The sequence below is a fragment of the Girardinichthys multiradiatus genome, chromosome 9, assembly GCF_021462225.1.
Source record: "Girardinichthys multiradiatus isolate DD_20200921_A chromosome 9, DD_fGirMul_XY1, whole genome shotgun sequence".
NCBI lineage: Eukaryota > Metazoa > Chordata > Actinopteri > Cyprinodontiformes > Goodeidae > Girardinichthys > Girardinichthys multiradiatus.
Genome location: NC_061802.1, coordinates 44,507,862 through 44,535,735, shown reverse-complemented (window position 1 = coordinate 44,535,735; position 27,874 = coordinate 44,507,862). Strand labels below are relative to the sequence as shown.

Here is a 27,874-nt window from a genome sequence, read left to right as displayed (position 1 = left end):
AGGCACTTTACAAAGTCAGTTCAATCAAATAATACAGATTTCAAGTCAGGTTCATACATTCCAATTAATCACAACTACCAAACAATGAAGTCAAATTCAGTTTATTATTCAGATTGGTTAAAATGTTTTCTATCTAAGGAAACTCAGCAGATTGCATCCAGTCAGTGACTTGCACCATTTACTCCTCCTGGATGAGCATGTAGAGACAGTGGACAGTCACTGGCATTGCAGCAATTCCTCATACTGAGCATGCATGTACCGACAGTGGAGAGAAAAACTCCCTTTTAACAAAAAGAAACCTCTTGCAGAACCAGAACCAGGCTCAGTATGAGCAGCCATCTGCCATGACCGACTGGGTGTCGGTCTGTTTGGGAGAACAGAGCAGAGACAGAAAAAGGACACAAAACACTGATCCAGTAGTATTTTTTATGGGAAAGGAAAGTAAAACATTAATGGTTGTTGCTTCTTTAGTGGCTTCATCTAGGAGAGAAAGACAGCTAAGCAGATGAACTGTGAGCCATTTCCCTGGTAGATTTAGACTTAGTTTTATTTTAACCTAAGAGTTTTGGCTGTGTTTGGAAATGACAAAAGCATCTCTCAAAAAGGAATAAAACAATTTATCAATTTTGAATAAAAGAAATTATCTCCAAGTCTTTGGGGGATGTAAGGTATCCTTACCATAACAGGCTTGATCCACTCTGGATCACTCCAAAAGTTAATACTGAAACAGACAGAGGGGTTCTGTTATTTCATATACAATTAAAAACTTCTTCAGCATTGAACATAACAAATTAGATACACTACTAAAAGTAATGGTAAGTTATTAGTTTTCTATACTCTTACTCTACACTTGTTTTCCTCTTGGAGTTACATAAAATATTTGCCGTTTCACATGTAGTGTTTGTTTCCTGTGTTCTGCCTGACAAACAAAAATGAATTACATGAAAAGCTGTAAAGCCTTTGTGCGGCCAGTGGGTACTCTGAGCAGCTCATGCAGAACCAGATTATAATAAATGATGAAGTCAACTGTAGCAAAAATGTGATCCACCTGTGTTTGGATTCAATTAGCCAGAAAATAATGCTCCTGTCCTGTAAACAGCCACCTGTGGTGCTAATGAAAGCATGCTGTGCTGAGCTGCAGGGGCTGGCAAACTCATTTATTCCCAGTTCCAGGTCATACAGCCTGAAAGGGGATGAGTCAATAATCTGTATTTATTCTCTCTGCAGTGCATCCTCATGTAGAGTTCACTGCACTGAAATACAGTAAACAGTTATAGAAGTCTTACAGTGCCTTGCAAAGATACCCATAGCCTGAAAATGTTATTGGGATTTTAGGTGATAGAACAACCCAAAGTGATGAATTATTAAACAATGCATAGATTTTAACATTTAACATACAAACAAAAAGCTGAAGACTGAAGACTTTTAAATGAATCCCACTAAAACACATTGAAATATGTTATTGTAATATTACAAAGTGTGAACATTTGGAACTGGTATGAATAGTTTGCAAGTCACTGTAAAATGGATGTTTGTATTTTAACTTCTGAAGGTTTAAACTCCAGAACAGGACTTCAGAGTTATGAGACTAGGTGTTGGTGTCTGACATCAATGAAAAAATTAGTAATTCTGACTTTGTCAAAGGTGGATTTTTTTTACAGTGCTTCTTAAACTAAGCAAGCTGTGACTTTTCTATCTGGGAGTTCAGAAATCCAACATGTACTTCTTTTTTTTTCCTTGTTGGGAATTCATTGTCATTTTTAACATCCACCATCATCATCACCTCCACCCCCCTTGTAGATCATTATTGAACGTTACAGGGCCTATTCCTGGGTGGCCGAGTTGATTCAGGTGTTTATCGCCATCAGCGTCACTGTGTCCTTCCTGGTGATGGGATCTGCTATGAAACACACCAGTAAGTTCAACTTCCCTCATCCATTTGGGATTTTAAACAGAGGTTACAAAGGTTTCCGCTGTCAGGAGATACAGCAGTTTACTGACTCTGTAACAGTTAGTTTTACTCTGAGTTTGATAAAAACAAAGATTTAAGAATGTTTTGTAAGGTTTTGTACTGACAGGTTGTTTTCTTCCTTCCAGTTGATGGTCTGGTCAGCTATCTGTGGAGCAGCCGACTGGAGTGGCTCTCTAAAGCCTGGGAGAGAAACTCACCAAACAAGCATAACAATTGCTCAGCAAGAAGGTAACCCTGGCCAATAAAACAAAGGGTTTGGCTTGTGGTGCTGATAAATGTAGCTGAGAGTTCATGCTCAATCTAAGGGAGCACAAAGGAACCTCAGAAAAGTCAAACAGTAATAATTATCTTTATCGTGAAAAACAGCCACTGTTATGTCATGCACGAGGTAGTTGCAGTGATTCATGGATTCAGTGAGTATTTTGGAATAGTTGTATTTATTTATTAAGTGCAGCAAAATCAAAATATCCACTTTGTTTTTGATTACCTGTACATTTCTGACTGGGTGACGGAAACACTCAGAGGTAAAGACTGAGGGCCTGATCTTCAAAGATCCGTTTCTGTTCCGTTCTGCTCCTGCTTTTCTGGACTGTTACAAATACTTAACTTTTGTCATCGCTATTAACAGCAGCAGGTTTGTTATCTCAGCCTCTATCCTGACGAGATTATTTCCCCTCTGCTCATTTGCTCAGGGTGCTTCTGAGTGCGTAATTGCGCATGCAGAAGGCTGAGTTTGAAGTTGCGAGCAGATGCTTTATTTTTGTGGTCTAGACGGACCCACTGAGCCAATGACTACACTCTGCTTCACCTTTAATAAAAACATTGGATTACAGACTATTGCGCAGGAGGGCAGAGGTGCGTCCAGAATAGCACATCCTTCACCATCGTAGCGCAATGGGGGCAGCTGGTCAGTGCTACCTCTAGGCTGACAACACCATAAGAGTGCCCACAGCTTGTTAACTGTGTTGCTCGACGTAACTCGCAACAAATTGGCCAATCAATATTTACAATAACAAGACAAACATGTCTGTTTTTGGAGACTCACGTGTTCTTTTTTTTTGAAAGTATATGTTTGAAGAGTTCAGAGTTTATCATAAACAGCCACAATATTAAAGCCTGGACGTAATATTAGCAACATAAAAATAGATTGTTGTAGGAGGTGGCAATCTGTATGTTATAGCTTTGCTAATTTTAAAACAGCGTCACATAACTGTCCTGTAAAGAATTTAAATCCAACATTTATATACATAAAAATAAAATATTTCCCAGTGATTTTACAGAATTATTATTTTTTTTTTTTTGCCAATATTTTAACGATATAAAACCTGTTTGATTATTTAAATAGTTTTTGGTGACACAGAATAATGTTTCCTTATATAAACCCTCCCCTGGCATATGTTCACATTTAAACAACGTAATCAAACTGATCCAGCTCCAACTGCTCTGCAACGATGTCACTGTCAAGAATGCAGTGAGTTTTGTTTGGTGACAAGGTTAAAGGTCTTTTTCACCTCATGGAATAGATTGCCCTAAAATGGTGATTTTTCACCTGTTAAGAAGGGATTTTAGTGATCCAGTTTGCAGATGTAGGATTGAATCTGCCTTAATGATGTCTTTATTTCTTTCCTATTAATTATATTATCAACATCTCAGCACAGTGGGTCCTTTACATGACGAGCAATTACAATAAACAGGCTGTGTGCTCTTGGTTAGTTATGTGCACTTCGCTATGATCAGGTTTGTGCTTCAGCAGCAGATGATCTCACTGCGATGGAGCACTGGAATGATCCAGAGGCAAGAAAAAATTGTTGGAAGTTTTATCATATGAGAATTGTCATGGCTTCTGTTTGTGTTTGGCTCCAAGTTAGACGTTAGATATAGAATCCTCTATTTTCATCTATTTTCATCATTTTTATTTTTGACAATGCAAATCTATTGACACATGTTCAGACAAATTTCTCTGTCTTCTGTCATTTTATCTATGCCTCCTTCTGGCCACAGTGACAGCAGACATTTTGTGTCCCAGTTAGTACATTTCAAACTTGCTAAATCTAAATGCAAACACAGCACCGCAATCTATTTCAGGTTTGATAAATCCCGTTGTGGGTGGTAAGAGATTACATTTGCATATCCTCCTCCCATATATTTGCACTTAGGGGTCATTATCATATGTTTTGCATATTCATGAAGGCAAACACACTAAAAATGTTACGACCGCTTTCCGCTGATTTTACACATGCAGTCCGATAAGCACCTGGTTTGTAGATCAGCTTTGCGGATGCAACTAGGTTTGCGTGTGGTTTTGTACACACAAACCTTTTGAAGATCTGTCCATAACTGTACAAATAGCAGTGTTCTGTACATCAGTGCAACCACTGGATATTAGTGACATGTGAGGGTGTCAATAGTGGGTATAAAAGGACGATTAACCAAAAACTATACTTTATGTAAGTTCCAAAACAGGAAAACTCAGTCATTCCAACTCAGCAGCAGATATCAACAAGTCAGCTCCAGGGATTTTCAATAAAAACAAACAGGATGAAACCAAATCAGTTCATTTTGCACATATTCTATTCAGTAACAGATCTAATTTGATCTAAATATAATTCAGATCTAAATCACATACAGAATATAATAAAATGCTAAGTAGAAAAAAGGTTCTAATGCAATGCCAGGTCCTGATGAAGCCTGGGGTAACAGTGGAGTTAAACCACACCCCTTTAACAGGAAGAAACATCCTGCTGTGATTGGCTGGAATGGGGAGAACAGTGACAACACACTGATGCTGTTGGCAACAAGTACCTGCTAATAAAAAGAAACTTTGTAACCATAATGATTTTCATTAACATCAACAACAGCTGAGAAACTGCTTTCTGTCGCTTTACTGGTTTCAAACCTCCAGCATAACTAGAGGCACCCCCAACTATAAGTTTTATCAGTAAAGAGCGTTTGAAGCAAATTACTCAAGAACTGAAGAGGAAAACATGGAGCTGGCTCCATGGGAAAGGAGATGATCTCTATAAGATCTACCTCCTACTTTTAGAACCTCTAGAAACCAGCAGCAAACTTGCAGTCTGAGAGTGAAAGGTTCTGCTGGGAACATATGGAACATTTAGATGTCTGATGGAGCTGTATTATTTAGGGCTTTTTATTTGACTCTACTATGGGTTTAACAGGGGGGCATTGAAAAAAGACTGAAACTGGAGATAACATTTTTCATCCTAACTATTGCTTCAACATTTGGGGCCTGGTCAAACAATTTCACCAGATTTTTTTCTTTTTGCTTTCCTGAAAATAAAGAATGTAATTAGTCCAGCCTGGAGGAAACCAATCAAGGATTAGTTATTTTGCATCACTCTGTGACAGCATACGTTTAACTTAGGCAATATGATGTAGATGAAAGAAAGCAGTTTAGTAAAACTCTTTTATGTGGGAGGTAAAGAACTTGTTGTGGACAAAAATAGCTTAAAGCTTCCTCCCACTGGTTCTGGAAGTCAGCGTGATGCCATCCAGAGAAACCATGTTACTAGACTACTCAGTTTCCAAGACACCCAGGCTTTAAGTCTGCTTGTAATTTAGTGTCAGGGTGTACTGATGTTTAGTGTTTTTACTTCTCTTTGTGAAGATCACTTTGTGATCTATGTCTTAAAAGCTGCTTTGTAAATAAAGTTTTATTTACTAAAATGTTTACTTCTTCAGAGAGAATCAAAATGATTGTCTGGTTATATAATTACTAAAATAATTGTTGTTAAATTAGTTTTGGACATTAGTCATGTGCTACATTTGCGTTAAAATACATTGATGTGTAATTATGTATTATCATCTCTGTCAAATGCAAACCAACAGCACTAATCATCTAAAAGGTTCTGAGCCAACCCATGATGAGAGCTTTACGTTTAGACGGTAAATTGTAATTTCTCCTGAGATTAAACTGAGTTTACAGAGCTGTACAAAAGTATTCTTACTCCTTGAACTTTACCATGTTGTAAGCTTCAGTGTATTTTATTTGGATTTTATGTGATGGAACAACACAAAGTAGTGCATAATTGTGAAGTAGAAGTGGGAAAGGGCTGTGAGCATTTGTATTCATTCCATTTTCTCTGATACCCTTAAATAAAATCTGATACATCCAATAGCAAAAGCCATTATTAGAGGAATGCCAGAGGAAGTCGGTCTTACCACAAGCCAAGCAGCGGACACAGCAAACAGGTGGGAGGAGCTTCTCTAATCTGATGAAACAAAACACAGCATCTTCAATGTGTCTGAAAAAGTTTTAAGTGGCCAGATAGAAAACTATCACTGTACCTGAACACACCAGACCTGTAAAGGATTCTAGTGACATGCTGTGGGGATACTGGGGATAGGAAATATGGAAGCTGGTCAGAGTTGGTGGGAAGCAGGATGGAGCTAAATCCAGTCTGACTACGCTTGAGCTATTTTGCAAAGTGATGTGTAATGCTGGGATATATACATCCCAAAATAGCTGACACTATAACTGTGATAAAAGGTGGTTCTGCACAGATTTGGTGCAGCGGTCATATAGACAGATGTTGGACAGCTTGCTGGAACAGTGAAACACAAACTATATGGATTTTAAACTGTAAGAAAGTCATTTAATTGTCACTTTTTCTCTTTTGTCTTTCAGTTTAGTCAAACTTGGATTTTCTCTGCTTGGATTTGGGATCATTTTCATTGTGTCAGTGTGTGATCCCAGGGTAAATGACACAAACATACACACACACACACACAGTAATGAGCACCATGTGGATTTTTGTAAATAATCTGTGTTCCTTCTACTTCAGAGTTTTGTTGTCATGTTGGACAAAGTTGTCTCATTTTCCCTCAACACTGAAGTGGGACTGTTTGTCTTCATCATGCTGAGGGAGTCCAGAGAAGACAGATTCCAGTGAGTACCTGAGATGTGAGCTTTAGTTGAAGCTGAATAGATTTCTTGCTTGCTCACACAGAGCTCTGTGAGGTTTCCATGCGGTGCATTCAAGTACCCCTCCCTCTCTCTCTCTCTCTGATGGTCTTCAGGCACCTCACAGTTCCTCTGCCAGTGGGTGACTGCGTGTTCAGCCTTACCTGGCTGCTGCCCACATACTTCCTGTTTGCAGTAACCTACGATGTCCTGCAGACTCTGGCAGATGTGGCCCATTACCTGCCTTACTACAGCCATGATCAGGAGTTGCACATATACAACGTGACTGGGAGCTTCACAGGAGCAAATCTCTCCACCTTTCTCTGATCTCCAAACAGAACGGCAGAGCAGTTTATCAAGTGCTTTGATCTTGTAGTCCCTTTTAACAAGTTTTTGATTGCATTTTAAGCAACAATTTAGCATTTTTGATAAATGTTTGATTTTCATCGCACTTTACTTTCACTAATCTACTTATGAATTTAGCATGGCCTATGGGAAAATAACATCATGATTGTTTTCCCTGTTTCTACTCTAGCTACAGTGGGATGACCCAGGGCCTCGTGTACAAAGGCTTGCATGGATTTTCTGCTGAGTCATGGAGTAAACACACGAATCCATGCATATTTCTTTGATATATCCTGATCAATATGAATCTGAAAGCACATGACTGGTTTAATATGTAAATAGATGTTAATATGCCCTACTTCTCCACAATCAACAATTGTGTGGCTGCAGGAAGAAAAGAAACGTCAAGAAATAAGAGTTGGAGACATTCCTAAATGAGCTGGAGGCACAAAGAAATATTTTGCTTGACATGCTGGCCTCTGAGGGCCGTAAGTCCAAGATAAGATAAGTGAGGGGAACTGCATTTGTGAAGTTGTCAATGCTGTGGGGTCAGAGCATTTGTAGAAGTAAAGACTGCTGGCCGTCACAGCTATACCATGTCAGCTTTCAGTCTGTTTCCAACCATGTTGTTCATCAGAATGACTTGAACTAGGCCTGCTCGCAGCAATGTTGGTTAGTTGCATTTGTGCTTCACATGTACTATAGTGCACAAGTAAAACTCATGTAAGTGCATCCATGTGGAGGTATTATTGTTGACAGAATGTCTCAGCTGTGTGCAGTCATTGTTTCCGGACCATCAACAGTTTCCCAGCATGGTCGCTTCATTATTGATACATCTGATGTTTAGTATGGAAAGTGCCGTTTGCTACTTTGTTGAGTGTAGGCACTCTTTGTACATAAGGCCCCAGGTCCTGCTAACTATAAATGGCTCCTGACTTTACCAAACTGGAATTATCTGGTGCAGGATTTCTCCTGACCTTGTTGCCAAACGTTGAGTAATACAGTATATGTGCATTTTTAACAGATATTTTCCAAGGACTGCAAATAACGAATGACTGAGCTTTATTCAGATAAAGGGACTGACCTAAAACTTCTGTTCAATGTCAGTTTTGGGCCATGTTGACTTTCCAGGGTACTGTTTAAGGTCCATCAGACATTTTAGTCACAGCTTTATACCTTTTTAGTGTGGCATCATCTATCATTGATAATATAAAGATTTTCATTTGAATTGATTGAGATTAAAAAAGTGCTAATACACACACAGTGATGAAACGACTGGTCTGATCTAGCTCTAAAGTGGTTCTCATGTAGACCAGCCATGGTGACGGAGATCATGTAATCATTGTGGTTTTGCATTGCCCCTGGTGGTTGTATCGATGCCTGGGATTTCTAATGTTTATATTATAATGATGTTGCTGTAATTATTTTATTTGCTTAGGCTATACGGAAATTCCTGTTATGTAAAGATAAACAAGCAAGGCTAATATTGACCGCATGCGTGTTCACAGTTTGAATAAGTCAGTTTAAGCTTTGTCTCTCTCTGTCCTCTCAGTGCAGCCAGCTTTATTTCTAATGACAGGCGTGCACCGCTGCGCTCTGAAACACATTGTTTTCAGCTAGCAGGTTTTCCTCCAGGATTGCTCTGCCCTCCATACATCATTGCAGGTTGTAACTATCGTGTTTTGGCTTGGGGGTGGTGTGTCCAGTTGGATGTGCAGTGTTAGATTCCCATCTCACAAAGACAATTAAGATCGGTTTTGTTTTCATCTGATCGAAACATCTTCTTCCATGTCTGCTGTGTCCCCCTGTATTTAAAAACTTTAAATTAGACTTCTCTTCCTCCCACTCTCGCAGAAAGGCCAGATTTGTGGAGCGCACAACTAATAGTTGTCCTGCAAGATTTTCCCACCTGAGCTGTTGATCTCTGCAGCTCCTCCATAATTAACACATTCCTCTTGGCTGCTTCCCCGATTATTACCCGGCCACGTCTTGGTAGGTTTGTAGTGCTGCCTTACCCTTTTTCTTTCCACTTCACAGTTATGCTCTGCTTTGACTGTCCATCACATACAGTAAAATACCCTTTAGTTTGTGGCTGCAACATGACAAGGTACACCTTATGATCGAACCATTACTGCCCCCAGTAGCTGTGTCAAACCTAGAGCTGCATTCCACTATATTATCTGTACGTTTTGGTTGTTTGGAAAAATGAAAGCAAAAGCACAATTTCAAAATAGAATGCAGCATTTATTCACATACCCGTGTTTGTTTTAAGTCAAAATGTAGTGAAATCATTTTTCAACACTATAACTTTGGAGTGGAAATAAGCCTTGAAGTTAAAGCTGTAGAATAATGAGGCCCATAGAAAGTGAACTTTCCAGTTCTCGAGTGGGTTTTGGAAGACCAGGTACAGAGGAGAACCTCAGTATTCAGAAACTATTATCCCAGCCCTCATATACAGACTTAAGGTTCCTCCAGGACTGGTTCCAGAACACATGCTGTGAACCTAAATGTGTCTCTTAATCTTCCACTGAACCTCCAGCTTCTTCCCCACTAATAATGTGATGTTCCATTTCCTTGAACCAAGCGTGGTGACCTGACTGCATCAAACTGTTGCCCATCCAGCAGGTGGTGCTAAAACTGGCTGGACCTCTTTGATAAAACCAACATGTTTCCCAAGGTCCGTCTCCATTAAATCACTGATCAGCAGAAACAACTCGTAAACCATGTTGTAAAATATGCGATATGTTCTCCACCATGAACTGATAACCAGATGAATAAATTAAATGTCCATCTTTACTTCATGTCTGTTTCTTGTTGCTCTTATGCAGGTTTCCTCATTAATTTAGTTCCACCTTCTCTGGATCATTTTATCACTTTCAAAATAAAGCGATTTTGACTCCTGATGTTTCCACCTGAATGTGTGCTCAGCACCTGTTAGCAGTGATGGCCGAACCGTTCAACACCTTCATTGTCTGGAATGGGTCTGGTTCAAATTTTGAACTCATTAAAAGCTGATTGTAGTTATGTTCAAAATAATAGCTCAAGATCACTAAGCAGATCATTTGCTGCTAATGGTAGGACTTAAATGTCTACATGGCAGATCATTAATCAGCAGGCGTCATAGAGTATTAGAAGACTAGGAGAGTTTTGACATGTACGCTGCTGATTTCATGTTATTGAATCATTAATTAAGAGGTGTGTTCAAGCGAACTGCAGTGTAGAGTTTCGTCAGTGAGGTCATTCATTCTGTGAGAAAAAAGGGGTCAAACGGGTGATGGCAGCAAATGTACATGCAAGGCATAGTGCATTCCTCTGAAAACTAGAGTAAAATCGGTCACCCCAGACCTTCCTCCAAAGAACAGCGTCCTTTACAGTTTCTACGAGGAGAAAACGTCTAAAGAAGGGCAGGAATTGCTGCTGTTCAGCTAAAATGAGCTCAGTCCTGTAAATTGCAAGCAAATCCAGAAAATCCCTAAAGGAAATAGAACTCTACCATTCCTATGCATTGAAGAATAAACAAAATGTCAACAAGCTTCAAGGTGGTCCAATAAGGTCTACAGTTACCTGTGAGTACTGTAATAATTAGAAGATACCTATGGGAAGCTAGGCTGTGGGTACGAAGCATCCACAAAGTCCCACTGATGAAAACGTGAGCAAAAAGAGCTTCTAGTTTGTCAAAGAACAAACTGGCTGGCCTTAAGAGAAATAAAGCTGCATTTCATGGACCTACTGCCGACCCCCAACACTGAATTAAAGCCACAGTACACTATGAAGCACGGTGGCTGAGGTTTCATGGTATGGGGATGTTTTACAAATCACTTTCCAGAAACATTTGGAGTTCCAAGTTACAGCATTTAATTTCCCTCTGGGATTATGATGTTTTTGACTGATTCTCTGTGGTGTCGGGCCTATTAAATACTAGGGATCATGGATCAGTCTTAATAAGTAGAAATACTAGCAGAGATCGGCTCTGCTGCCTTATACTAACGAGGGGAGGCCCTTGGAATGGTTGTTTCTACAAGACATCAAGCTCAAACAAGTAAAGAGCAGCATCTTGGTTCCACACAAAAAACACTAAGGTTGTGGAGTGGCCAGCCCAATCCCAGGACCTTCATCCAATAGAAAACTTGTGGGGTGACATCATATATGCTGTTAGAGGAAAAGCAAAGCAATCCAGAGGACTTGTGGAATGTTGTCCAGTCATTGTGGGATAGAAAAACAGGTCACAGGTCCCTTTAGTTCAGTAATCCACAGCAAAGCCGAATGTTCCATCTTCAGGTTTTACAGCAAGTGGTTGAGTTTGTAAAGAAAATGTTAACTGTTGATCGGTCTTTCTTCGTGTTGTTAGATTCGGAACTGAATGTGCAACGTTCCCAAAGCATTCGCCGGGATGGAAATGAATTCCATAATAAACATATGCACCCCCTCTCACCACCTTCACCGTTCCCGGCATGATGTTGTTTTGTAAACTTGTTGCTTCTTTGTGCTGAGATTGTTTGCAATCTCAAACTGTATCCTGCTAAGGATAAAGTGTGAAATATTGTTTTTCCCTCTACTTACCTAATGTGGCCTCTTTTCTAATCTATCAAGGGCAGCGCCTGTGAGTGGGCAGCAAAGCCTCGTGACCCGTCCCCCCCTTGTCTTGTGTCATGATGTATGTTTGGATGGGTTGTACTGGAATTCTAATTTCCCCTCGGGGATCAATAAAGTATCTTTGAATTGAATTGAATAATAAGGATTTTGACCTTTCCTCACTTTTTGCTACATTTGCTTCCGTGTTTTTAAACACAACTGTGTGTCGGCAGCTGAGAAAAACTAACATGAGGAACATTCAAAAACAACGTTTTATTTGGTTCATAAAGTTGGTAAAATCAGTTTTTTGTGTTTTGACATAAAATAAAACATGAACACGATTGTCACTGACTTCTTCTATGGTGTTTTTTTTTCCAGCCCTTACATTTCATTGCATTTCCCCACACAGAAAAATCAAAACTCAAACCTTTTATCAAAATATATTTTATTCTGCACTGAAGTTTTACTGATCTGACTTAAATGATGACACAGATGAATGAGATGCAAGCTGCAAAGAAAAACAGAAAACGCGTTCTCGGAGCCCCGGCCGTCCAGGTGACTGATCCTGACCTGGATCTAAACACAGCTCCAACATGTCCCAGCGTTTTCCTCGTCGGAGAGCTGGTTTAAAGTTTCAAATACAGTCAAGAAAAACTAATAATACACAAGACTTAAAACAGGACCATGAATAGTCTTCTTCAGTCTAGAAGTACAGTTATGTGTTGTTACTAATGGGGAAAAAATAAGTGTAATGGCAGCTGTCTGATAGGACGTTGCTTCTGGAGGCTGGTTTTGGTCCAGTAAAGCTGATTCGGTCTCTTTAGGTTTAGCAGAAGTAGAGAGAGTCGATATTTGTAACATTGATTTTACCATAACCATTATTCTGGAGTCAAGAAGTCTGCAAAACCACACTGCAGACTCTTCAGGGTTTGTTTCTGGCTTTTCTTATATGAATATTCACATTTCTATTTCAAGTAGATTTCTGTGTTCAGCTTATATCATGTAAAACATGGAAACTTAACACTTAAAAAGATGCAGCTGAATGCAACCAATGAGATCAGCTCCACCTCCAGATGAGCTCCAACCATCCAACATCTGCAGGACTGCTGAGTTTAACTAAGGGGACTAAAATGTTCCCCAGATTCATTGCTTGGTTGAAAAATTACATTCATATTACATTGTAATTATGTTTTTTTCATGAAAATAGTTGAAAGATTTAAAGAGAAAATTACTTTGTCTGCCACTCATAGGACACACGTTCCCAGGGTTCTTAAACTCCAACAGATCGAGTTGTTATGGAAACAGATTAAGTGGTGATTAGCTGCAAGGACCGGTGACTTCATTCAGCTTTATATCACTTCCTCTGCATAGAGGAAACTATACTGAATGACTGGAGTTTAGTTCATGTAAATTAACGCAGCCGTTACATCATTAGCTCATGTTGGGTTTTTAAATGAAAGAAATTACCAACTGTGACTTCAAGTCAAACTTTAAAAGAGTAGAAAATGTGTGAGAATAAAACATGAGCAGAGATTCGTTGGTGAGGAACAGACTGGAGGTAAGAGGGCAGAAGAAGAGTTTCATTTCACCCAAGCGTCCATGATGTGAGGAAGACACTAACACCTAAACAGATTGCTTTCTGGGTGTTTTAGCTCCTCTGTGCCTCTAATGGCTTCTAAGAGCTCATTAGTTTTTACTTTCTGAATCCTGCATGAACACGGGCAAAACAGAGGATGTGTCATCGCTCCGGAAACCTTCCTCATTACGGCCACGCTGCGTCGTTAAAAACCTCTGCAACTGGTCATAGAAAACCGTTTTCATAGGAGCGGTGGGTATATAATGAGGGAAGGGGTGAACGTCTGTCAACCTGTTTCACTCCTGCAGCCGATGAGTTTTTAATGGTGTGATGATAGAACTTTAACACTGTTTTCACATCAATCCAGTTCCACTGCTAGACTGGGGCCAGTGCTGGTTCACAGCAGCGTAGTTTCATGGTGAATTTAGGAAGTTATGCTGCAAAAGCACCAAATATCAGCAGGGCCAGAGCAAAGATCTGCTGCTGCAGGCACCTTCAAGGACACCAACAACCAACTCACACTGGAGATCCACAATATATGGAACAGCAATCATCACAATATTCATGTATGGAATGACAATTGCAAATAATAGCCTGGATGGAATATTGGGTTGTGTGTAATGCCTGAAGTGCAGTGCAGTCACACCCTCACACTGTCAGCCAGATGGAGACTCCCTGGGCTTGGTGTCCCTACCTGATGCAGATTATGGTGACCAAGATGTTAAAGCTCAGAGTGGAGAGGCACAATGGTCAAGACAGGACACTGAGGAAGACGAGGCCAATCGCAAGAATTTAATAATTCAAAAAATATTGCAATTAGATGTTTTCCTTTACCCACAAGGCCCAGATGTTGGCACCGTATTTAAACCTACTGAGTTAGCTTTGATCCTAACCGGTTTGATTTAGGATCTCGTTCATTGATTGGACTAGCGCTGGAATACCAGGAGTTGCTTTAATAATGAATCTGCTTTTAATAGCTCTGCTATTAATAGAATTTGATAGTGATATTTGTGCTGATATCTGTCCAGGCCAGATATCATCAGCTGGTGTTCTACGTCCTGTTTGAAACATCCTGTGTAACTTTGAGCTGCAGCTCCACTGATCTAAAGTAATAGAGCAACCACAGACCTCTCACTTAAAGCAGCCTTTAGAAATCAGCCTGTTTGCAAGGATGACAAGACAGACATTTCTGCAACTACAAACACTCAATAATCAGATATTTACTGGAAGCAAATGTTAGTGCAGTTCCTAAATGGTTCTACGAAAGAACTGGTTTGGTTTTCCACATCTGGAGAGCTAACATGAGCCACATCACTATAAACATCTCATCCAGTAAATGTTTACCGAGGACTGTAGAGGGAGAGTTTAACCACACCTATCCCAGAATCCCTGCAAACAGACGCTGTTTTAAACAACAAGCCATGTTTGTCAATGGGAACATTGGCTGTGATCTGATCAGCACCAGCAGAGCTGGTTAATGCGCTCCATGCAGCACACTGACCTACTGAAACTCAGAGATGTGTTGAAGTGCAGTTTTTACCGTTTTTCCCCTAAATTAGATGCAAAACCAAATGAACTCTAGAAGTTTAAACACGGTTTTTGCAAAGCTTTCATTTGTTATTGGTCTTGATAAACCTGAAAGTAGTTCTGGCCCAGCTCAGATCCAACCAGATGATCAGTGGCAGTGAAAACACAAAGAACTGGTCCAAAGAAAAGCACTAGCACCAGTTTTGCACTGGAACTGGTTTACCGGGAAAACCCTTATGGTTAGAAAAATGTTGCTGTGAGGCTTCACCTGCTGTGGCTCCAGTTCGCTTTAGTAGGAACCCAACACCCAGTCCTGCTTACCTTTTCTGTACTGAAACAGAGGTCAGGCAGAGAGAATGAGGTCGGTGGATTTTACACATCGCTGGGCCAAACCTGTTATCAAGTTTAAATATTCTACCAGCCTGACTAACTCAGTGTCCCACATTTACCAGAAACTCCTCTAACCAGATCATGTCGTTGTTAATGGGCGTGTCCCCTTGGAGGGACAGCCGCCATAGGACATAATGAGTGCTGAAGGGAAACAAGTTATTACTGGCAAAGGGAAACTATTACATTTAATTTAAAAAGCTGTAAAAATGACAATACGTTCATGTAAAACAGTATAAAACAGGCAAACATGAACACACGAATCTCCCGCTGCCATCAGCCACAAAAACAGAGGCTGGATCAAACCTTCAGGGGAGTGGATGTCAGTCAGGTCCTGGTCCTGGTTCTGGTTGTTTCCTGTAGCAGACAGGTGACAGCTACAGGTTGCAGATAAGAATATTGGGTGGGGTTCAGTTAAAGGGGTACATGATCTGTTATTTGCCCGTGTGGATGCATCAGAGGAATCCAGAGTTTTATCTCTAGACAAAGAAAAACTGCACCATGAAGCTTTGTGAGCCACTGAAACCTCCCTCAGGAATCCCGTGACTGGGTGTACTACTCCATCAAAGACCTGACCCGACCTTTGACCCTCCCAAAAGATAAAAAATATAAAGACGTTAAAATGAGAGATCTGAAATTAAAAAAAAAAACATCTAAGTGCCATCCTATCCTGTGATGAAGGAGCCGATATGTCCGCACAATAAGATCTGACTAGTAACATAGATCAACACTTTTTCTTTGTTTTACATTTTGATGACAATGAGAATGGTTCAGAGATCGAAAAGCCAAACAGCTTCCATATTTTGGTAAATATACGGATCTGTCACTTTTTTTGTCTTTTTTGCTGCGTCCCTTCTGCATCTCTCTGAGAGTCTACACCAACAGAGGGGGCGGGGCGCCTCCATCCTAAGGTTCATCAATCCGTCCATCTGTCAGTTTATCCCCACGTCTGGACCTGCTGTGTCGGGTACTTGCTTCCTGTTCCTGTATCCTGCTTCCTGTTTGTCGGTGGGCGGGGCCGTAGTCGTAAGCGTGAGCAGTACGCAGGGCAGGCAGGGACAGTCTTTTGGCTATGTACACATTCATGGTCGGTCCATGGCTTCCAACAAACAGCAGCACTATTTCCGCAGGTCTAATACACACACCTGGAAGAGAGGAGCAGGAGATGGACTGTGGGATCGCTATGGTAACAAATAGTAAACATGCACCCAAGCAGCCCTGCACACACTTACAGATCCGTCTGACGCGCTAGCTCCCACTTTGTCTCCTGCTGCGTTCCAACACACCTCAAAGATCCCACCTGTCCCTCTGTAGCTGTGCACCAACGCCCCCGTCTGCAAACAAGAGGTACAACATGAAACGACAGGAGACCGAGCATGTTTATAGCATTCACTGAAGAATTCTCGGTTTACCTGTGTGTTCCAGATGTGCACACATTTGTCAAACGAGCCGCTGGCCAGATGGCGCCCATCAGGGCTGAAAGCCACGCTGTACACCGGCTCCTGGTGTTTAGTCAGCGTGTGGATACAGATGCCTCGATCCACATCCCAGAGACGCACCGTGGAGTCAAACGATGCACTACAGAGACAGCAGACAGACTCAGTCATGTAGTCTACAGTGTTTAAAGCTACTGAAACAAAACGTTTGGCTAGGTTACCCCGCTGCACTCATTCTGGACCAGATAGCAGAATCTGTTTTAAATGAGTGAAATAAACAGAAATCCTGTAGTAAATAGGGATGAACTGCCTGCAGACAGATGGGAGCCAAGCAGCGCATCAGAGAAATAACATGGAAAAGCTCCTCATTCAGTCAGCAGTGGAGAAATACACACACACACACACACACACCTGGCTAGCATGAGGTTAGCGCTGGGATTGTTGGTTCCCGGTCCAGTCGGACTCCATTTAATGGTGTAGATTTCTTTGCTGTGGGCCTGCAGGTCATGGATACACGTGTCCTGCTTCATACTCCAGATCTGAAAACACAAAAAAAAGTTACCATCAGAGTTTACCATTCCTTAACGTGTTGAGGTATATTACATTTTGCATTACTGTATAAAAAAATAAGTACTTCTCAACTTAAAATATTCTACCATCACAACAACAACAGAGTGTAGATGGATTCATACCACTGGGTTCTGCCTAAAACATTAAAACAAGTTTAAGTCTACTGAAGGTCTGAGCTATTATGAGCCCCACAAATAAAGGTGTGAGCTTTTAGTATGACAGTCTGTTCTATGTTCGAGACTTTTATTTTGAAACATGCTCTTCTTGCCCTGTTGTGTTGACAGAATGACTGACTGACTGACTGACAACCACTCGCCAGCGGACGCATTAAAGACGTTTTCAGTCATCTGTGAGGCAGTGAGGTTACCAGAACAAATAAAACCCAGTTAAACCACATGATGTTCTACTGCAGCACTGAGAAACTAAACTAACTAGGTAACCACCTCAAGTCAAACTGTGATCTATAAGCAGCTAGAACAGAAAGTAACTGGAATTAATAAAAGGCATTAATCCAAAACTTTAACATGTGCAGTAGCTCGTTGACCTACATTAGTCACATTCATTATTAGTTGTAACAATGATCAATCTCCTTATATTAGATTTTTTATGATTTTATACTTTAGTTTCTCTTTAATATTAAGGTTAAAGGGCACTATATATTGCTTATTCTATGATTGATAGTTTACATAATCCTGATTTCAACACTGCCCAAATAACTGTGTTTAGAACATGCTTACAGTGGTGCACTGCTGGTACAAGGGTGCTTAGGAAGGAAACTTAAAGTTACTTTCAAAATAAAAGCACCATATAAAAACGTGCACATAGAAATAAATGAATAGAATGAAAAGAAATCCAGTTTTCAAAATGCTGAGAGCTAACCCAGGCTAACCCTGGGAAATGGGCTCTGCCCTTCAGGCTGGGTTTCCTGATGTAACATTGTATCTCAGATACGTTCTTTCCTATAGAAAGTACTCCTGGATCAGTGCTTCTGTGTTCTTTTGTGTCTGTGCTCTGTTTAGACACAAACACACTGAGCCTGGTTCTGGTTCTCCTTGAGGTTTCTTCCTGTTAAAAGGGAGTTTTTCCTCTCCACTGTCTCTACATGCTCATCCAGGAGGAGTAAATGCTGCAAATCTCTGACTCGATGCAATCTGCTGGGTTCCCTTAGACAGGAACATTTTTATCCAATTTGAATAAATAACTGAATCTGACTCCACTGTTCCAGAGATTTGATTAACTGGAATCTATGAACCTGACTTGAAATCTGTACGATTTGACTGAACTGACTTTGTAAAGTGCCTTGAGACGACGTGTTGTGAGTTGGCATTGTGAGAATGTTTCTGAAATAAAATTCCAGTTCATAGTTAGTTCTTTGCTCAGCTGTTGGTCCATCCCTTAAGTTTATGATTATTTTTCCATCTCTGACTGATTTAAAGATTGGAGCTTAGTGAGTGGGTCCTCAAACACCTTCATCTGGACTAAAAATGAGAATGAAAGGCAGCTAGCCGGAGTAAAACATCAGAAAGTCTGAGTTGAGACCACTGTTTACAAGATTACCAAAAAGTCGTGCTTTTTTTTTTAAGCCAACAAAATATCTGAAGTGGCTTTAGACTTTTTGGCAGCTGATGTGAAATAATAAAAACTGTACATGGGAGAAAAAACTATGTGGAATCAGGATAAAATGTTTCACCTTCAACGTCATGTCATCTGAGCAGGATGCTAACAGGTTCCCCGTTGGGTCCCACTTTATTGCATTCACTTCATTCTGCAGGGAGAGCGAGGAGAGAGAAGATGAGGACCTGTAGAGACTGGACATCTGTTTCATCCTCGTATGCTTGGTAAAATGAGTCAATAACAGGGAGGGAGAGTATTTGTCTCCACATCACTTACTGAGTGTCCCTGGAATGTTTTAATGGGCCGGTCCTGTCCCAGTTTACAGACATGGATACACATGTCTGTACTACAGGAAGCAAATGTGTTGTTGCTCTGCCAGTCCACGTCCAGAGCTGGAGCTGTGGGAGACAGTCAGCAGGATGCAGCTGAGTTCAACAAGACATTCAAGCACTTGCTGCGATACAGAGAAGATTCTCCTGTACCTGAATGGAAGGGAAACTGTTGTTTGGCTTCTCCTGTATGAGCATCCCATATGATTGTAGTCTGTTGGAACATACAGTGGAATGAAGTTAACCTCAGATCTATGTTGGAGTTCAGACATGAAGGAGGCTTATTTATTTATCATGATGTGGTTCACCTTGTCTACTCCTGCACTCAAGATAAAATTGCCTTTTTTATTCCACTTCAGGGCAAAAATGGGACCTTTGTGTTGTCCCAGGGTACTGGCTAGGTTACCTGCAAAATCACAAAAACCCAGAAATTAGACATTACCTAATCCTGCCAGTAGATGGCAGTAAACACAAGCATTAACTGGGCCGTGAAGCAAAGTCTGTGATGATGTGAGTTATTACAGCATCAAGGGACATCCCAATGGAAAGTACAGCTTAGATTTTATGTCTCCATAATAAACATTTTTCATTTCCATGGAGTGCAGGAAGCTATCTCACCATCTTTTGTCCATATTCTGGCAAAGCCATCATATGAGCCTGTAGCCAACAGCGTGCCCTCACTCTGTGAGAGAAACAGAAACAGATATTATTGATAATAGCCTGCAGGGCCTGCTTTGTACAGCTGATGCTGCAAGTCACCACGGTATGCTGGCCTAATGTTCCATTACAACTCATGTGTGCTATACCCACACATGATGTTCGTGTGTTGGTGTAGCATATGCGTCCATGTTTGCATGATCTGTCCAGCCTATGGAAGCAGACCTTCTCCTGTTCAACAGCTCATCTCTTCCTCATCAGTTTTATGGTTTAAGTTGCAGGGTTTCTCCATCATTCAAGACCCAAATAGAAAATAAACACAACAGGTCCAACCAAAGCTGCAGTGGTTTCGTCACATCTTTGACTGGTTTCAGGATTTGATATATACAAAAAATTATAACGAACATTCAGCAGAAATCAACAGAAAAGATGGAGTTTGGAGAGTATTAATGATTCTGACAACTCTAATGTTCACCAGTTGCGTAATAACAAAAAGATCATTAAAGTAATTAGTGTTAGGCTTCGTACCAAAAAATAAACTAACTTTCACCAGAAATTACAGCGTCTTGCAGAACTATTCACAGTACTAGGTTTTTCAATGTATTTTCAAAATATTCTGGACAATAGTCTAATACAAGGCTCAGTTGTGAAGCTCTGACAGCTTTTCTCTAGTAACGTCTTGTATTTAGTTCCATTCATTTTCCAGTCAACTCTGATCATATTCCCTGCCCCTGCTGAGGAAAAGCAGCCCCATATTATGATGCTGCCACCACATGTTTTACATTTAAAGTTCAGTTTTTGGTCTCCTTTGACCAGACCCAATGTTTCTACCTTGTTTGCTGTGCCTCCTATTCTGCTTGTGTCAAACATTAGATATTCATTTCTACAGTTTTGTCTTAATATAGGCTTTCTTCTTCTCACGTTTCCTTAAAGGCCAGATTTATGGAATGCGCCACAAATACTTGTCCTGCAAACAGATTTTCCCACCTGAGCAGTGGACCTCTACAGCTTCTCTGGAATTATTAGTGGCCTCTTCACTGCTCAGATGGATGCCAGCTGTTACATGCTGGGTTAGTTGGTGGTTACTTACATTCCAGTCCAGTGAGGTGACATCTTTGTTGCTGGGGACGTCCTGTCCTCCTTCTCTAATGCAGTGCCTCAGCACCAGCTGTGTGGAGCTGCTTGTACTGTTTTCACTCAGGTTCCAGATACGAGCTGTCGAATCACCAGACCTAAAGAAAACCACACACACACACACACACACACACACAAACTTTCAACTTTCAAGAACTATGCTTATCTACACTTGTTTTTGGGTGGTGGGTCATGTTAGAAGCAGGAACTCACCCAGATGCTAGCAGATCACTCACTGGGTTCCAGGCACAGATAAAGACCTCGGACTCGTGACCCCTCAGGACCATGGCCTTATTCTGAGGGATCTCTACATCTCCATCCACTTCCATCAGATCTGAGTGGTTGTCTGAGGACAGAGTTGGATACTTCAGACACACACCTGTAAGATCTCTGTGCGTTTGTTTGGCCTAATCAGGGGTCATGTTTTTATAACCATATCAAAGGTTTACAAGCATGATGTCAGAAACAGCCATGTGGTCACAGAGGAGATTGGCCCTCACCTTCCTAACTGGAAAAATCATACTCACTTGCTAAGGCATGGGCTCCGTTCTCCTCCCCGTTGGCAGTATTCTCTCCATTCTTGGCGTTCCCAGTTATGCTGCCTCCAGCAGCTGATGCTGGTGCTGAAGCTGCAGCCTGCTGCTGGGCCATTTTGTCCCGGTAAGCCTGCTGCCTCGTCTGAACCACGTCTGGCATCACCGCATCAATGAGGGACAGAGATTCAATGGGACGTCCGTCAAATAACGTGCCGTCCTGCAGAGCGATAGGTTTTACATCTGGGTTTAACTGGCATTTTCTAAGAACTTGCAGGCAAAATGTTTTATTATCAAAAAGGACTACACAAGACAAAGAAACAGGAAGTGACAACCAATATCATCCATGTACAAAAACCCAATTTTTGCACCTGACAAAGTTTAAACTTGCTTTAACAGTTACGGTAAGAGACATCCTGCAGCCAGCTGACAGGGACCCACCTCATTGATGCTGACTTCTGCCTCCACATACTGCAGGCCCTTCTGAATAATGCTGATGAGGGCAGCAGGGGGCACCAGAGCACCGTTGATGTTGGACTGACTGATGTGGCTTTCTATACCAAATGTAAACGCAGAGTGGGAGAACCCTGACAAGGAGGAGAAAAACAGAGGTGTTTAGCAGCGTTGTCATGGAAACGAAGGTTCCCAGGCAGGGATAGATGTTTTGTTGCAAAGCGTCTTGTCCTGAAATTTGTGGAGGTTTTGAGCTAATCACAGTTCTACAAAATATTTGAATGAAAACATGCAACACACTTTAAAATAAAACTGTGCCGTGGGTCCAAAGTACTTTTTTAAAATCTAACTTGCTGATCACTGGTCATCACTAATCAAGGGGAAATCAGCCCATTTCATCTCTGGCCAGTTGATTGGTGGCTGCTTAGTATTGTCTGAAACACATCCATGAAGTTCAGTTCGAGCTGCAGGTGCTTTGTTTCTGATTTTATGTTGAATCATCAAACGAAGGACATGAAGCAATAAAATTAAAACTAAGACAATTAGAATCTGGGTTTCAATCAAACCTGAAACACTAAACAGTTGTCGTCAGTGATGCACCAGAGCATCCGCCTCCAGGCCACGGAGACACAGAGCAAGACGTGGGGCACCGAGCCCCCCCAACCCAGCCACCATCCCTCTCCCAGAACCCAGTCCCCCCAGTGGCTCTGGGCCCCTAAATGAAAGCCTAAACATTCATTCAGCTTAATAAACTGTACTGTTTATGGTTTTATTCTTGCCTTTGCACTTTTCCAACCTGCATCCAGTGTGTTTGCTAAACAAACGCCAATAGTTCATCATGTTCACCTAGTGCGATGATCAGTTTGTGCAAATATTGAATTTAAAGTGACACAAGACATCAGCACTGAATATAAACTCACAGATGATGGAAACAGGAGGTAATGGTGCTAAGCAAGCAGTAGAGAAAAGCCCACCAGCATGCTTTGTAAAGTCACAGATTCTGTTATAGAATTAAACAATAAAGGTCTGATGGAGGTGGGGGAGGTTACCTGATTCCTGTAGGTATCTGTAGACCAGAAAGTTGACCTCATCACTGCTAATGCTCATTTTTAATCCTGTTACACCATGAGGTCAGCACACACGCGCCTAGCCTGAAACACAGAGAAGGATCATCAAATGGCAGGAAAATAAACACAGAGCATAGAACCTTTTATAAAGATTAGGAGCATAACTATAAATCCAGCTCATGAGAATAAGACGCCATTCCATAATAATAAAAACACACACACACACACACACACACAAACTAAAAATCTCCATCTTTGTTGTTAAAAGTACAGTAAAGATTTTAATATTGCCCTTTTTACACTACTGCCTGCTCTACACAATTTGGTTAGTTTTCCAATACAATTGAGAAGCCTCCCAATGTGGACGGGATAACAAGGTGGCCTCACAACCTGAAAATGTTACGTGGTGTGATTTGTAGTGATAAAAACACAACAACAATAGAGGACCTGCTGCTCAGTCTATAGCTGCTGTCAGACTCAGAGAAAGAAGAGAGCCAGAGAAAGCTGCAGGCGGCCAGATGAAGCACTTTGGGTAGCAACCGTAGTGAGAGGGAAGCCATGGAGCGGTACTAGCTGGAGGATGTTAACGTGAGCTAACACCATCTAATGCTAGCTTGCTATAGTGGTCATTTAAGCAATAGGCCAGTGTGCATTGATTTATTGGTTAAAGATATTAGTCATTAAAATATGCTGTGACTAGTGCTGTGACAGTCTTCTGACATCACGTTTTCAGTTCAACTTGGCAAAGTTGAAACAGCATTCAACCAGGTACTAAAAATAGTAACGGTTATGTTGAAAAGCCTAAAAAGCAAGTGGAGCCGTATCGAACCGTGGTGAGAAGGGACTAGTGAAAAATCAAATGAAATCATATGCAATTCAGACTCGTAAAAACAAAATAAAGCTGTGAAATAGTCCTTTAGTTGTGAGGCAACACTAGCATCATTACAGGTTAACAGTTAGCCAGTCTGTTATTCTTACAGTGCTTCTGAATCGTTCATATCTTCTCTGTCAACATTGTATTTTCTACAGACTCTGCATCTGGAGAACTACTTCCTTTCTTACTTCAAAACAGAGTTTCAAGCTTGAAACTGTTATATCAAAACAGTTCTTGCATTGACTCTGCAGGTTAGCTTGATGCCCACAGCTTAATCATGCCTCCCTATGATTCGTTGAAATTTACAAGCTGCAAATCCAAGAAAACTAAACAGAACAGTTCCCTGAAGGCAGAACTCAGCTGCCAAAACCCAACCATATTATAAAATGTTTCTCTAGCAGCAGTAAACAAATGGTGTACTTGATGGTTTGTGTCTCATTAAATCTTTCACACACATATTACTGTAAAACCTCCATCAGTAAACATGTTTAAAATGACTAAATGCAAAGCAGCACTGTGTCACTAGCTTCTTTTGCTAACAGTAGTTAGCCTAGCTACTGAACAACAACCCCACAGGAGTTCTAAGGTTTAGTGTTATTCCCTGGTCCTAGTTCCAACCTCTGAGGTAAATAGAACGTAACATGAGTAACCACTAGAACTTGTTCCTTGTTCTCTGCGCTCCGTTTGATCTTACGCTGGCTGGTTTTAAATACACTCTGCAGTGGACTACTGCTCTGAGTACTTTCTTTAGAAACCAAATATCAAACTCTAATGTGCTTTAACAAACCATCTTCTGAGGCTGCTGATCTTGATATGGACTATATCATTTATTTAGCTTTGTAGTTACCTTTTTAATATTTGCTACTGATAGTTCTTCCAAGTACAACTAGAACAACCAGTGGTACTTGTTGCACCATTTCAGAACCATAGGCTTATAGTGATATAGCAACTGGATAGTGCTTCAGCAGACAGATTTCACTTTGACGAATTAAATCATAGTGTTACATCTCTATTAAAATTTAGATTGAAAACACAAAGACTGAGTTTTAGACCAAAAACAATTAGGTTGCCATAGCAGACATGTAACGCAAAATCTGCTCGAGTAGAACAGGAGTCACCGAAAAACTCCCAGATCTTATTTCCACTGCGTGCAAACATATAATCCCCAGAAAATGAACAACATGTTATTCTGGGATTAATGACACAGAGTGCAGTGCCATCAGAATTTGAGCAGGCCGTTTCTGGAAGTAGTCAGGTTCATGGTGTAGTAAACCTGAGCCAGTTTTCAGAGCTAGTGCTACAGCTCAACTGTGTTCTTTAGGAAATTACCTGCCCAGCAAGTTGAAAGGTCAAACTCCACTTCTTCCTCCAGTCACAGAAAAAATCTGGAGAAGGCTCTGGTTGCAGCAGCCCTCCCTATATATATATATATATATATATATATATATATATATATATATATATATATATATACAGAAGTTGGACAATGAAACTGAAACACCTGATTTTAGACCAAAATAATTTATTAGTATGGTGTAGGGCCTCCTTTTGCGGCCAATACAGCATCAATTCGTCTTGGGAATGACATATACAAGTCCTGCACAGTGTTCAGAGGGATTTTAAGCCATTCTTCTTGCAGGATAGTGGCCAGGTCACTACGTGATACTGGTGGAGGAAAAGGTTCCCTGACTCGCTCCTCCAAAACACCCCAAAGTGGCTCAATAATATTTAGATCTGGTGACTGTGCAGGCCATGGGAGATGTTCAACTTCACTTTCATGTTCATCAAACCAATATTTCACCAGTCTTGCTGTGTGTATTGGTGCAATGTCATCCTGATACACGGCACCGCCTTCAGGATACAATGTTTGAACCATTGGATGGTTGAGGACCATGATGCACATGGTCCTCAAGAATGGTTCAGTAGTCTTTGGCAGTGACGCGCCCATCTAGCACAAGTATTGGGCCAAGGGAATGCCATGATATGGCAGCTCAAACCATCTCTGATCCACCCCCATGCTTCACTCTGGGCATGCAACAGTCTGGGTGGTACGCTTCTTTGGGGCTTCTCCACACCGTAACTCTCCTGGATGTGGGGAAAACAGTAAAGGTGGACTCATCAGAGAACAATACATGTTTCACATTGTCCACAGCCCAAGATTTGCACTCCTTGCACCATTGAAACCGACGTTTGGCATTGGCATGAGTGACCAAAGGTTTGGCTACAGCAGCCCGGCCGTGTATATTGACCCTGTGGAGCTCCTGACGGACAGTTCTGGAGGAAACAGGAGAGTTGAGGTGCACATTTAATTCTGATGGGATTTGGGCAGCCGTACTTTTATGTTTTTTGGATACAATCCAGGTTAGCACCTGAACATCCCTTTCAGACAGCTTCTTCTTGTGTCCACAGTTAATCCTGTTGGATGTGGTTTGTCCTTCTTGGTGGTATGCTGACATTACCCTGGATACCGTGGCTCTTGATACATCACAAAGACTTGCTGTCTTGGTCACAGATGCGCCAGCAAGACGTGCACCAACAATTTGTCCTCTTTTTAACTCTGGTATGTCACCCATAATGTTGTGTACATTTCAATATTTTGAGCAAAACTGTGCTCTTCCCCTGCTAATTGAACCTTCACACTCTGCTCTTACTGGTGCAATGTGCAATCAATGAAGACTGGCTACCAGGCTGGTTCAATTTAGCCATGAAACCTCCCACACTAAAATGACAGGTGTTTCAGTTTCATTGTCCAACCCCTGTATATATATATATATATATATATATATATATATATATATATATATATATATATATATATACACACATATATATATATATATATATATATATATATATATATATACACACATATATATATATATATATACACACATATATATATATATATATACCCATTTTCTGTATCAGTAAACTTTTCAAAATGAAGTGAGAAGAAAAAGAGATGCAAGACGCCCGTTAGAAGGAAGGTATTTACTACCCCAGACACTTCAGAGCTGTGTCTGTGGTTTATTCATGCTGACAGAAGGAGACTTTCAGCTGATATCATCTATAACAGAACATATTGGATTAGAAGTTGATAGCGTTTTAGAAATGTCAGAGATGGTTAATACACTACAGACAACAAACAGAGACTGATGTTTACAGTGACTTTGCTATTAGCTGTGACATGCTAAAGATGGTTAAACAATTTCATTTTGTGCAACAAATATCTTGTTTCTTAGTGATCAGCACATTAGAGCGTTAAAAGAACAAAAGATCAAAAATGAGTACAAAACTCTGATCATTGCTTTTTAAAAATATAACTCATAGAAACTGTGTAAACTCGGTTCAAATTCCACAATTGAATGTCTGAAAAAGTGTCAGTACAGGAAAGAAATGTGCTGCAAGTTATACTAGTAGTGAACCCAATAGGAAATAAAAGGATTAAATAATTATACTAATAAGAGTTTATATATTCAACGCTCCACATTATTCCACACCATGTGATAAAATAATCTAAAATAAGACTTTAAACTGTGGGTGAGATCTAATAATAACACTACAAGCTGTGTAGATCCCTAAAGCAAAATAGAGAAAATGAACTGGCCTCGTTGGACCCGACAGACATGTTCCAGTGCTTGTTTTCATATTACAGTGCATATTTAAGAAAAGCAGATAAAACCAGTAAATCTCTTTAAATTCAATAACAATACATGCACTGTAACGTTGAGCAACTGTCCCACAGCTCTGAAAGGCCACTCTAGCAGCAGCAGCATGTTATAATTAGATATGGGCATTGTGCTGCCATCAAGCAGCTATTTTTAAACGACCATTTTTCTGTTCCTCGTCCTCGACCCAATTTCAGTGGCAGAGACTGTTCAGGCAGTGATAATTTCAACCCTGTAGT

The 27,874-nt window shown here is 40.7% G+C and overlaps 2 protein-coding genes across 5 annotated transcripts in view; one reads left to right on the top strand and one right to left on the bottom strand.

Moving 5' to 3' along the window:
- Positions 1-10,034, top strand: part of si:ch211-51h4.2 — a 142,447-nt gene extending 132,413 nt beyond the window's left edge. For both annotated transcript variants that reach the window (XM_047375732.1, XM_047375731.1), the window contains 5 exons: positions 1,801-1,915; positions 2,098-2,200; positions 6,618-6,687; positions 6,775-6,878; positions 7,010-10,034. In XM_047375732.1, coding sequence (XP_047231688.1) covers positions 1,801-1,915; positions 2,098-2,200; positions 6,618-6,687; positions 6,775-6,878; positions 7,010-7,220 — 603 coding nt within the window. In that variant the 3' untranslated portion in view covers positions 7,221-10,034. The remainder of the gene's footprint in view (positions 1-1,800; positions 1,916-2,097; positions 2,201-6,617; positions 6,688-6,774; positions 6,879-7,009) is intronic.
- Positions 10,035-12,238: 2,204 nt separating this feature from the next.
- The window catches only part of tbl1xr1a (tbl1x receptor 1a), a 58,877-nt gene continuing 43,241 nt past the window's right edge, over positions 12,239-27,874 (bottom strand). For all 3 annotated transcript variants that reach the window (XM_047374566.1, XM_047374567.1, XM_047374565.1), the window contains 14 exons: positions 23,076-23,177; positions 22,015-22,160; positions 21,568-21,793; positions 21,254-21,386; positions 20,997-21,138; positions 19,868-19,931; positions 19,558-19,655; positions 19,403-19,463; positions 19,197-19,318; positions 18,997-19,071; positions 17,148-17,275; positions 16,713-16,878; positions 16,533-16,634; positions 12,239-16,445 (listed from right to left, as the gene is read on the bottom strand). In XM_047374566.1, the coding sequence (XP_047230522.1) occupies positions 16,419-16,445; positions 16,533-16,634; positions 16,713-16,878; positions 17,148-17,275; positions 18,997-19,071; positions 19,197-19,318; positions 19,403-19,463; positions 19,558-19,655; positions 19,868-19,931; positions 20,997-21,138; positions 21,254-21,386; positions 21,568-21,793; positions 22,015-22,160; positions 23,076-23,133 (1,548 nt within the window). In that variant the 5' untranslated portion in view covers positions 23,134-23,177 and the 3' untranslated portion in view covers positions 12,239-16,418. The remainder of the gene's footprint in view (positions 16,446-16,532; positions 16,635-16,712; positions 16,879-17,147; positions 17,276-18,996; positions 19,072-19,196; positions 19,319-19,402; positions 19,464-19,557; positions 19,656-19,867; positions 19,932-20,996; positions 21,139-21,253; positions 21,387-21,567; positions 21,794-22,014; positions 22,161-23,075; positions 23,178-27,874) is intronic.